Source organism: Schistocerca americana, chromosome 5 (genome assembly GCF_021461395.2).
Source record: "Schistocerca americana isolate TAMUIC-IGC-003095 chromosome 5, iqSchAmer2.1, whole genome shotgun sequence".
NCBI classification, from domain to species: Eukaryota; Metazoa; Arthropoda; class Insecta; order Orthoptera; family Acrididae; genus Schistocerca; species Schistocerca americana.
The window spans coordinates 132,360,681-132,373,565 of record NC_060123.1 but is presented as its reverse complement, the minus strand read 5'-3'; the positions used below and the strand labels follow the sequence as shown (position 1 = coordinate 132,373,565).

The window sequence follows — 12,885 nt, the reverse complement described above, 5'->3', positions numbered from 1 at the left end:
GGCAAATACAGGACATGCTTGGATCAAGGAACAGTCGGAATTGTAGTTGTAAATTGTTGTAGTTGTGCTGGGAAAGTCCCTGAGCTTCAAGCACTAATAGAAAGCACAGAAGCTGAAATCATTATAGGTACAGAAAGCTGGCTAAAGCCTGAAATAAGTTCTGCAGAAATTTTTACGAAGTCTCAGGCGGTGTTCAGGAAAGATAGATTAGGCAGAATTGGTGGTGGAGTGTTTGTGTCTGTCAGTAGTGGTTTATCTTGTAGTGAAGTCGAAGTAGATACTCCGTGCGAATTGGTATGGGTGGAGGTTATACTTAACAGCCGAACTAAGTTAATAATTGGCTCCTTCTACAGACCCCCAGACTCCGCTGATATAGTTGCTTAACAGTTCAGAGAAAATTTGAGTTTCGTAACAAATAAATACCCCACTCATATGGTTATAGTTGGTGGGGACTTCAACCTTCCCTCGATATGTTGGCAAAAATACTTGTTCAAAACCGGTGGTAGGCCGAAAACTTCTTCCAAGATTGTCCTAAATGCTTTCTCCGAAAACTATTTCAAGCAGTTAGTCCACGAACCCACGCGAATTGTAAATGGTTGCGAAAACACAGTTGACCTCTTAGCCACAAACAATTCAGAGCTAATAGAGAGCATCATGACTGATACAAGGATTAGTGATCACAAGGTCATTGTAGCTAGGCTCAATACCGTTTCCTCCAAATCCACCAGAAACAAACACAAAATAATTTTATTTAAAAAAGCGGATAAAGTGTCACTAGAAGCCTTCCTAACAGACAATCTCCATTCCTTCCGAACTGACTATGCAAATGTAGGCGAGATGTGGCTCAAATTCAAAGATATAGTAGCAACAGCAATTGAGAGATTCATACCTCATAAATTGGTAAGAGATGGAACTGATCCCCCATGGTACACAAAACAGGTCCGAACGCTGTTGTAGAGGCAATGGAAAAAGCATGCGAAGTTCAGAAGAACGCAAAATCCCGAAGATTGGCTAAAATTTACAGACGCGCAAAATTTGGCACGGACTTCAATGCGAGATGCCTATAATAGGTTCCACAACGAAACATTGTCTCGAAATTTGGTAGAAAATCCAAAGAAATTCTTGTCGTATGTAAAGTACACAAGCGGCAAGACGCAGTCAATACCTTCGCTGTACAGTGCCGATGGTACTGTTACTGACGACTGTGCCGCTAAAGCGGAGTTATTGAACGCAGTTTTCCGAAATTCCTTCACCAGGGAAGACAAATGGAATATTCCAGAATTTGAAACACGAACAGCTGCTAGAATGAGTTTCTTAGAAGTAGATACCTTAGGGGTTGCAAAGCAACTCAAATCGCTTGATACGGGCAAGTCTTCAGGTCAAGATTGTATACCGATTAGGTTCCTTTCAGATTACGCTGATGCAATAGCTCCCTACTTAGCAATCATATACAACCGCTCGCTCACCGATAGATCTGTACCTACAGAATGGAAAATTGCGCAGGTCGCACCAGTGTTTAAGAAGGGTAGTAGGAGTAATCCTTCGAACTACAGACCTATATCATTGACGTCGGTTTGCAGTAGGGTTTTGGAGCATATACTGTATTCAAACATTATGAATCACCTCTAAGGGAACAATCTATTGATACATAATCAGCATGGTTTCAGAAAACATCGTTCTTGTGCAACGCAGCTAGCTCTTTATTCACACGAAGTAATGGCCGCTATCGGCAGTGGATCTCAAGTTGATTCCGTATTTCTAGATTTCCGGAAAGCTTTTGACACTGTTCCTCACAAGCGACTTCTAATCAAGCTGCAGGCCTATGGGGGTATCGTCTCAGTTGTGTGACTGGATTCGTGGTTTCCTGTCAGGAAGGTCGCAGTTCGTAGTAATAGACGGCAAATCATCGAGTAAAACTGAAGTGATATCAGGTGTTCCCCAGGGAAGCGTCCTGGGACCTCTGCTGTTCCTGATCTACATAAATGACCTGGGTAACAATCTGAGCAGTTCTCTAAGGTTGTTCACAGATGATGCTGTAATTTACCGTCTAGTAAGGTCATCCGAAGACCAGTATCAGTTGCAAAGCAATTTAGAAAAGACTGCTGTATGGTGTGGCAGGTTGCAGTTGATGCTAAATAACGAAAAGTGTGAGGTGATCCACATGAGTTCCAAAAGAAATCCATTGGTATTCGATTACTCAATAAACAGTACAATTCTCAAGGCTGTCAATTCAACTAAGTACCTGGGTGTTAAAATTACGAACAACTTCAGTTGGAAAGACCACATAGATAATATTGTGGGGAAGGCGAGCCAAAGGTTGTGTTTCATTGGCAGGACACTTAGAAGATGCAACAAGTCCACTAAAGAGACAGCTTACACTACACTCGTTCGTCCTCTGTTAGAATATTGCTGCACGGTGTGGGATCCTTACCAGGTGGGATTGACGGAGGACATCGAAAGGGTGCAAAAAAGGGCAGCTCATTTTGTATTATCACGTAATAGGGGAGAGAGTGTGGAAGATATGACACGCGAGTTGGGATGGAAGTCATTAAAGCAAAGATGTTTTTCGGCACGGCGGGATCTATTTACGAAATTTCAGTCACCAACTTTCTCTTCCGAATGCGAAAATATTTTGTTGAGCCCAACCTACATAGGTAGGAATGATCATCAAAATAAAATAAGAGAAATCAGAGCTCGAACAGAAAAGTTTAGGTGTTCGTTTTTCCCGCGCGCTGTTAGGGAGTAGAATGGTAGAGAGATAGTAAGATTGTGGTTCGATGAACCCTCTGCCAAGGGCTTAAATGTGAATTGTAGAGTAATCATGTAGATGTAGATGTACTCGGAAGGATTTAAGTCGGGAACAGCAGCCCAGTCCAGTAGCCGAATATCATCTCATTCCAACAAAGCTGTTTGATGTGGTTGTGGTTGTGCATCACCACCACCACCACCACCACCACCACCAGCCATAAAAATGAAGTCAGGAGCGAATGCAACTGTGTAAAGACACAGTCATGGAAGGAACACAGTGACACAATAATGTTGAGTCACAAGTGTACAGTGTTCATAGATTGGGAGGTGAATATTCCCATGCAGCAGTATGTCGCCCCATGCCATAACACCCGGACCACCAAAATAATCATGTTGCAAAATGTTACTGGGTGCATTACACGTTTCCACTTCTTGCTATATGAGGGAACAGGGAGTATTGTGGAACATGATACTTTCAGTGGCCCAGGTGTTATGAGGCATAATGTTGCATGGGCTTATAGACCTCACCAGTCAGTGTTATTGCGACCCTGTACTCTTTCCCTGTGTGTGTCTTTTCAGGGGTGTTTTTGGCGCCGACTTAATTTTTATGGATGTTAGTGCACGAGTGCAAGATGGAGCACCTCCTGGGACGAAACAATATTCAGCAAATGGACTGGACTGCCTGTTTCTCCAACTTACATTCCACCAAGCACATGTGGGGTGTGTTCGTGAGACCTACTGCAGCATGTCCACATGCACCAACCACCATACATTAGTTGTCAACTCCACTGGTGAAGAAATGGAGCACCTTACCACAAGAACTACGTACTAACCTTATGGCTAATATGGGAGCACATTGCAGAGCATGCAGCCCAATCTGTCGTGATCACACGACCTATTAAGAATGGCATCCCACCTTTAGTAACGGCCAAGGGCAATCGGGAATCACAGCGACTTGAGGGTAATTACTGTCTTTGAATGAAACAGGCACTTTAAAAGTAATCAGTTGTAGTGACTACATTCCAACTGCTTAACCTGCTGATTTTTGAAAGATGATGAGGCCTGTAACACAGTTTTAATATAGTTCTTCCATTTAAAGTGTCATCTGGATCCAGTTTTACGCATCAGACAATTTGCATCAAGTTCACCAAAAAATAACATAGTTGACTCACACAAAATACTTTTAAAATATGTTTATTGCATCACAACACAGGTAAAACTGACATGGGCTAATACCCAAAAATTGACGTAAGACTGACAAAATACTAACTCTATACTAACTGTTTGAAAACTGACCCCCTGTGGTTACACTATAGGTCCTCATATAAGAGCCAAGAATTACATCAATTTATGTACTGTTTAAATTGAAAATAATTAAACTTATAATTGAGATTTATATGCTTTCACAAAACTGGGTGCACATTTTGGTTTAGCAATTCATGACAATATTTCTGACATAGTTAGCCTGTCAAAACATCATTGTTCTTTTATTAAAATTTCACAAAATATACATTGATAACAATACTTCAATAATTTCTGTTAATTATTTTACAATCACAGTTTAACTTTTGTTCCTAACATGAATCCTGTATCTTTATAGTGGGTTCCATTTTACTTGCTTTTACACTTCTGTGCATTAATTCCACAAAGGATAATTTCAACCTATGTTTACATTATGTTTGACACATTTTGGTTTAGCTTCATCATAAGTCAACTAGTTTTCATAGATATGGTGAGCTAGCAATGTTACAATTTAAAATTCTGCACATATATAATTTTGTGTAAACATCGTTTGATAGTATCGTAATCTCCGATATGCATGGAATTGTAAACTGCATTTTATACTGTTCTGTTCTCCTGCATTACAATTTCTTTTCATCTCACTGATATTTCTTCCAGTTGCTTTCTGTACTACACTTTAGTAGTTCTTCCTCTGTACAGTTCTCATTTTATCGAGTTACGTTACTTGGCAGTGACACACCACGCAAAAGTTGCTGTCCTTTCATCCTTAAGTTTTACACACCAGTGCAACATTGTTAGTGGCTCAGATCATTTCTTATTCATAGCAAGAACCTGTTTTCCTTAAAAACAAAACTTACACTGTAAAGGAGCAGCTGACAAAAATTGAACTCAATTAAATAATATCAGCTGTAATATTGAAGAGTTGAGAAATGGCTCAGCTAAATTCTTGTAGCATGTGAGGCCAGTTATAAAACTGGAGAGAATAAAAAGAAGATAAGCAAATTAAATGTCACAAATTAATGGCAAATGGAAAACCTAAATGCTTGTCAAAACTAGCAAAACTCCTGAACTCAGCAGTTTTAGAAATGCTGGCAGAAATGTTTAACGGATGTTTAAAAGGTGAAGAACCATCAAATGAATGGGGGGGGGGGGGGGGGGGGAGGGGGAGGGGAGAGGAGCGATTATTCCATTCATACTTAAAAAAGAAGCTGGCATGATTGTGCAAACTATACAGGAATTAGCATACAACAGCTCAATTGCAAGGAAAAGTAATACTGCATAAAACAGAAGTGCAAATAACAGTGTCAGAGGAACAGAATGGGTTAAGAGCAGGACCTCATGAACACATGGCACATCCACTCTTAAACACCTAATTGAAATAAAGCTGAAAAGAGGAGTGATTCTTCACTTAACATTTATTGATTTGCAGAAGGCAAACAGTACAGTTCAACTAAGTAACTTGTGGTTGGCAGTGCAAAATTTTGATATTGGTAACAGGTATGTCCAGGTAATAAGAAACTTATGAGGATTGCAATAGTATAGTTTAAGTGGGTAACAAAACTTCCCATGAATTCTCCACAAATAAGGATCTAAGACAATGGTGCTCATTACCACCAACTTTCTTTAAAGAATAAAGTTTTGCAGAATTGGAAGAAGAAATGTTGTGGAATGAGAATCCCTGTAGGAGTAGAAATACTGTATGCTTTACTCTTCACAAATGACTTGGTCTCGATAGTGGGAGACAAATATGACTTCGCTTACACGTTCAGGAAGAAGACTCAAAAAGCAGGTGAAGATGAATAAGACGACTTGAATGTAGGATTCTGCAAAATTAAAAATCTCTGCACATTTAAATACTTGAGCGTCATTTTTATAAGAAATGGAAGAAGAACGTAAGACATCACAATTGAAACGGTGCAAGGAAAAAGAGTGATTGGCCAACTTAATTCCTTACTATAGAGTGCAAGTCAATCGTAAAGAATATCACCGTAAAAGACTCTGAAACATGGGAGCTAATAAAAAAAGGAGTAAATAAATTGATGACTCTCGAGTTGGTTTTTGTGAACAAGTTGTCCCATCTCCAGATTGGAACACATTCAGAAATGAAAGAATCCAGGAAATTATAGGAGGAATTGACAACATTCTCAATGTCATAACAAAATATTAACTTGGTACAGTCACCTCCACAAATGGATGATAAGTGGTAGCCAAAAGGAATCTATGATTGACACCAGCTGAGTGAAAAAATTGGAAGACCACCTACAGGATGGATGCAAGATTTTAATGATATGATGAAAGTGCGCGGGAACCTTCAGGAAGAAGACTGGTTGAACAAGGAACTACAAAAGTTGAAAAGGAGAAGACAATGGCCATCATAAAAGAAGCTGTACATATGTTGGCCAGTCCCTATCTATCAAGTGTAACTTGAAGGCTGTGCAGTATTAGGAGAATCTGCCCCAAAACCATTTTCTAGCTTACAGTCAACGTTTCGGTGATGCATTCACCTTTCAAGGTGGTAATGTATGTGCAAACTTTACCCACCTTGAGGACACCTTCCTCTAGAAGGCAGCAATCAACAGTATGGAATTGTCTGAGATATCTAACAATATCAACTCCACTGAATGGACTTAGAATTAGTTGAAAATTGCTGTGCCTCACTATAGGAATCTTCTTCGCACTGGATGACCTCAGGAGGGGCACATGCAAAGGAGAACCGATCCATGCACATTTCAATGCACATGATGGAGCAACTCAAGATTGAATGTTATCCACCAGCAGATTTTGATTCCACCGCTGTGCACTTCTGAGCAGACTGCCTTTATTTTGCTCACTGTTTTGTGTTTATTTCACAGTGAAGATTTTTTAAATTTTTTTTTTTTTTTTAATAAGATTTATTACTTGTTACCTTGAATCAGAGCCCACATTCGTTTGCAGATGTCCAGGTGGCACAATTTTTTTTATGCAGTTTAGTCAGTGCTGTGAAATAAAAGCCAAGAAGCACACAGTATGAAAAGGAACATTTTAGTCATGCAGTAAAAAAGAAGAAGAAGAAAAATAAGAAGAAGAAGACGGCTTGGTCTGTGAAGAAGTACCAACAGCATTGAGATGTTATAGGTCCAATTCCCTACGATATACAGAAGAAAAAGATTGTTTCCATACTGGTGGTGCTCTACTATAAATTAAAAAAAATTCTGTGCCATAGCACAAGGAACCAAAACACACTGCAAAAAAACAGTTTGCAATTACTTTGAAATAAGGCTGACAACTGTTGCAACATCAGCCATACAACCCCGATACCTATAAAGAAAGACTTTTTGTATGTTCATCTCTGTTGCAAAAACTAATGAAGCAACAGTAAAATATGAAGAGAGTCAACTTGGGTGAAATTTTATGAAAGTAAATTAAAGTGCTGAAAAACACACATCAAAAGGGGAAAATAGGTTTCAAAATGGGAAAAAGTAAATAGTGAGACTGAGATCGAGCTGGACTCCAACCACTGCTAGCAACAAGAGGGTTATCTTCAGACCATAAAAAATTAGCAACAAACATCACATTCTTAAGAAGAACTGGTTTTAACTCTACAAGAATCAAATTCTAGAAATGTAGTAGGCTTACAAAATGTATACAGTATCACTAAGAATGACACTTAATCAATACCAGCATCAAATAAATGGCCTGGATCTCTTATACGGTGAACCTGAAATAAATATTGAGAAAAGGAAGAGCCCACTTAATATATTTTATGATATTTATAACCATTGAGGAAAAAGAACATTTTTATTTAGAGATCTGATGAAATTAACAATTTATATGCTGATGTGTACATCTCCCAATTTTCTTGCAGAAATATGCATACTCTTCTTACTAAGTTCTATATAAAAGCATGGTAAATGAAAAAAAAATCTGACATTTTGTATATTTTGTCCATATGTTCAAATCGTCAACTGTTAATTTTTCTGCAGCAAGGCAACAACATTTCTTGTTCTCTTTTAACTGTATGATATTTCCCGTACCATACTTAATGAAAATTTATTCCAGTGCCACAAAGTCCATCTTACCTCTCCAAGAGTAGCCCGCCTTTTATCAGTATCAAATTGATGATCAAAATCATCTGATTCATCTTTATCTGCATCTAGAATGTCCTCATCATCAAATTCCTCAAACATATAATAGTCGCCAGAGCGAATTGCTGAAAATGAAAATTATTATTTTATGACTTGCTCATCAGAGAAGCATCCACACAGTAAAAACACCTTGATCAGAAACAAAATAGGAAGATATTGTCCACATCACACTGAAAAATACAGTGTGTCTGACAGAACAACACTATACACTGCAAGATTTGAATTGACTGTACTTATGCTACTAGAAAAACTATGATATAGTTGTCTGTCATGAGGAAAGTAATAAAGAGAGTCTCAAAAGCTGAGATGATATTAGCAGATTGCTGGCATGGACTATTTACTGCAAGACTTTACTTTGATAAATTATGACACATAATTTATCTACAATATAGATTTTTTAATTAACAATAAAAAACAACAAAAAACATCTTTTGAACATTGTATAACATTTGCCAATATTTAAATGGTGTATTTTTAATTACATCTGAAGTAAAACTTGGCTAATTATTTGCAAATAGTTTGCAGCTGACTCTTGTCATCAGCATAAATAATTTAGCGTCTTAAGTTAAATTAGCTTTCTACAGGCCACTAAATAACTGCACAAAAACAAGCTAGGTTATGAAACAGCAAAAATTATAGTTACCTAACCAGATTTTGTACAATTTTCCTACATATAACACATAGGTTAGCAGTACAGTATATGCAATACACCAAGTTATGACAGCAAAATTATAGTTACATAACAAAATTTTGTAGAATTTTCCTACATGTAACACATAGGTTAGCAGTATATGCAAGCATGTGTCTATGTTAATTGCATGTACAACATTAGAAACATTGAAAGCATGATGGCTACATAGAGCGGACAATCAAATAAGGAAGTGTTACACACAACAACATTTATTGTTAAAAGAGACTGAGATAAGCCTTTGCAAAAGTTGTCTGAAATTTGAAAATATACATCAGCAATTTTATATATACACATCTTAACTCCAAATATCTTCAATTACTGTAAGAAGAGAGAAAATTATAGCACCTTGAGAAAACAGTGATCTTGTTTAGCAGCTCTGTGAACAAAGAGCAGTCTAGATCATGTATTTTTACTGTAATGATTAGGTATGGCCACATCTTCAGATCCAAAATCGTATTATCTCTCACAGCAGCTGATTCTTCTGGCTGCTCTCACCCTATCCATATTTTAGATCTTAGAATGGCTTAATTCAGTTGAAACTGGTCTTTCCAATACAAATAAGTGATGTAGACTGTGCTTTGTTCATAAAATTTAATTAATGTGTTAGAACTGCATTTTAACTGCTAAGATAAAACTACCACACTCATCACAGAGGAAAAAATATGGTAAACATATAGATTTCTAGAGTTAATACACAAAGGTTCCCCTCTAATGGAGCAAGACAAGTCACATAATCAGAGCATGAAGGAAATAACCACTCCACTAATTTAATAAGTATCAGAAAGAACATACGATGGTCTTTAAACAGGCAATATCAGAAGATATTTGTTCTTTATTTTCTGTGCATAATGTTCACCAAACAAGAGCCTGGTAAACTTGTTTTTATTTATCCATGTATATGCAACCCATCAGCAGTTGCAGACTGCCTATCTAACAGCTTCTAGGGGCAACAAAAATTTGATTTTCAATATTTCACGCAATTATTGACCGATTTACAAATTTAAAATGTTGTCATAATTTACTCATTAAGCGTGTATACATTGGAAGTTTAATACAATAAGAGAAATATAAAATTTAAAAACTGTGTTTTTTTACCTTGAGGCGGCATAATTGATGGCACACAAATACCCAGACTTCATTCATGCAATTTCTTAGAATGAAAGCATTTAGTAAACTTCCCACAAACTTTACACAAAATGTGAGGCCCCCACAAAACTGTTTCTTGCTAATATCCCCCCCCCCCCCCTTTTCCACAAAACGACTAAATGAACAACAATGTTTATCCCTTATTACATTTTTGCAACATCTTACACAATGTTTTAATTATTACTTCTTTATTACTGTCTATTTGTAACACAGTTTGCAGACAGTATCTAAATACATCACTGAATGTACCTACAAAATTAGATCATCGTATGACACACATTTCGAGGGATACGATGTCATAAACACTGAGGTGCAAGAATAACTAGCTTCTGCTTAAAATGAAACACATACTACCCAGATTATATTGAGCCAGTATTTCATAATGAAAGCCCTTAATGACTTCCAAGAAACTTCCTGCATCATTTCAACATTTTCCAAACTTTTCTTGCTTACATGGTTAACATCAGATATTAAACACATTAACTCGTTTGTAACGTAATCAGATGTTTGAAGCTGTTTAATACATGAGAGTTTGATTCTTGAAAGAATAAAGGCATTTATTGGAGTATTGCTAATTCAATGCTTAGTTCTTTGCAAATCACAATACAAGAAACAACATACTGCTGTATAATTCCAGTTTATTCTGAATGTATGGAATGATTCGTGTCATTGACCTGTAATAGATCATGTTTGTCCAACTGTTGTTTCAGCAGTACACACATTACTGTAATATTTGTTAAGGGTAACTGATATACCAAGCTTTGTTAGTATTTGGTAATGAATACAAAATTGCATACTGTTTTGTGTCTTCAGTTACTCATTCTTCAAAAGGGTATAGCACGATTCTGAAAGTTCAGAGTTTTGCTTTGTTCCCAACATTAAAATTCACAACAAAGTGCCACTTTTACAATATCTCTTTCGATTTTCATTCCTGGGGCCTTTAATTGGTCAACCAGGCTTTCAGATTCCACTCTTAATTTTGCTCTTCACCATTTCATTTCTACACGTCATCAAGCACTTAACATAAAGAAATGTTTCTCTCTTAGTCGCATATTATTATACGTAGTACATACTACTTGAGGTTGGGCTTTGCTCAGATATTATTGTCTTGAAAGATGAACCTGTCACTGAAATATTGACTGTAAGACTAGAATATAAGTTGGAAAATCTTCTCCAAGTTCTGTGCAGACTTCAAATTACCCTAGATAGAGCAGTGTTGCCCAAAATTGGTACAGGATACCAGTCCAAAACTGATCCCCCACCCTGCTGAACTTCAGGGACTGCATGTGTGAGACAAATATTGGTACCTGGCCCTCTTGCACATTTCTTTATGATGATGAGCAGATTAAAACTGTGTGCTGGATGAGGTTCAAGTACCAGTCCCCTAGATGACTGCTAAAAGTAGGCTATTTCATCTGCCCACTCTTCTGGAAGGTACTAAATTGGTATGCAGTCTGGACCAGAAGAATTTCCTTTATTAAGCGACTTAATTTTCTTCACTGCAAAAAGAGCATCTACTCCAAATTGTTCATGTTGGCAGCTATCTCAATTCATATTATGGAATATTTTCTGCATCTTCTTTGGTGAAGAAATTACAGAAAAACACATTTAGAAACCCTGCTTTAGTGACACTGTCACCGAGAGCGTTATAACTGCCATCACAACAAGGTTTTGACTGTGTCTCGCTGCTGGTATACTTCACATACAACCAGAACCTCTTTGGATTTTCTGACAGATTTCATGACAGAGTTTAGTTATGGAAACTTTTAAAAGCATCTGGCACAGAAGACCACACTAAGCTTCGAGCACTTGTAAACTGTCATTGATTTTAGAGATTTTGCATTGTTTTAAATATGCACTGCACTTTTCATTGTTTTTGAAACACTGTCCTGGCGATACTTGGCACGAGGGATATGGGAGCATGATACGTATGAATTGAATAGTGGAAAATCAGGATGGAACTTGATAATATTGTGAAATGGATAGGCGTTACTCCTCATACAGCAGAGAAGCCGAGTTGCAGATAGGCACAAAAAACGACTGTCTTGGCTCAACATCCAGAGACTGTGGTTATGTTGGTCATGTGTGTAGGAGTTAAATTTGTGTGTGTGTGTGTGTGTGTGTGTGTGTGTGTGTGTGTGTTTTGTAACAGCTGGTATATGATGTGTTGTTTCACAAGTGGCTCTCCTTTGGTAGTATGTTTTCCCAGTTACAGGGATGGTATAGGTGGTGGAGGTGGTAGTAGTGTGCATAGGGCAAGTCTTGCAGTGAGGACGGTCGCAGGGGTGGGAGCCATAGGGTAGGAAAATGGGAGCAAAGGAGCATAGAGCCTGACAACAGAACTGTGTAGATTGGGAGGGCAATGAAAAGCTATTCTAGTTGTGGTGGTCAAAATCTCAAACAGAATGGACCTCATTTCAGGGCGTGATTTTGGGAAGTCATAGCCTTGTCAAAGCAGCTGATTAATGCATTCAACACCAGAATAACACAGTGACAAGTGGGGTACTCCTAAGTTGTTTTTTTAGAGTGATCAGCATTACCAGGATTGGATGTTATGGCCTGGAAAATCTGCTTTTGAATTAGACTGCTGGGGTAATGGTGGTGTATAGCTGTAAAGAGTCTGTATCTGAACAAATATGTTTGCTTCCAATACCAAGGCTGTGTCAAAATGTATGTACTGTCTTTTTGTTAGTAGGTTTAATGTGGACAGAAATGTTTAGATGGCCTTCAGTAAGGATGAGATCAATATCAAGGAAAGTGGCATGTGATCTGGGATAGGATCATGTGAAATTTAAATGGAAGAAAGCATTTTAAGATCCCAGGAATTTTAACAGGCCATATGGCAATGATGTCATCACTGTATCTAAACCAAACCAGAGACAGAAGGCTTATTGATCACAGGAAAGGCCCCCCTCCAATTGATCCATGAAAGGG

The 12,885-nt window shown here is 37.7% G+C and overlaps 1 protein-coding gene across 1 annotated transcript in view; it reads right to left on the bottom strand.

Moving 5' to 3' along the window:
- Positions 1-12,885, bottom strand: part of LOC124616722 (piezo-type mechanosensitive ion channel component) — a 684,203-nt gene that overhangs the window by 253,698 nt on the left and 417,620 nt on the right. The window contains exon 29 of the mRNA XM_047145082.1: positions 8,049-8,179. Coding sequence (XP_047001038.1) covers positions 8,049-8,179 — 131 coding nt within the window. The remainder of the gene's footprint in view (positions 1-8,048; positions 8,180-12,885) is intronic.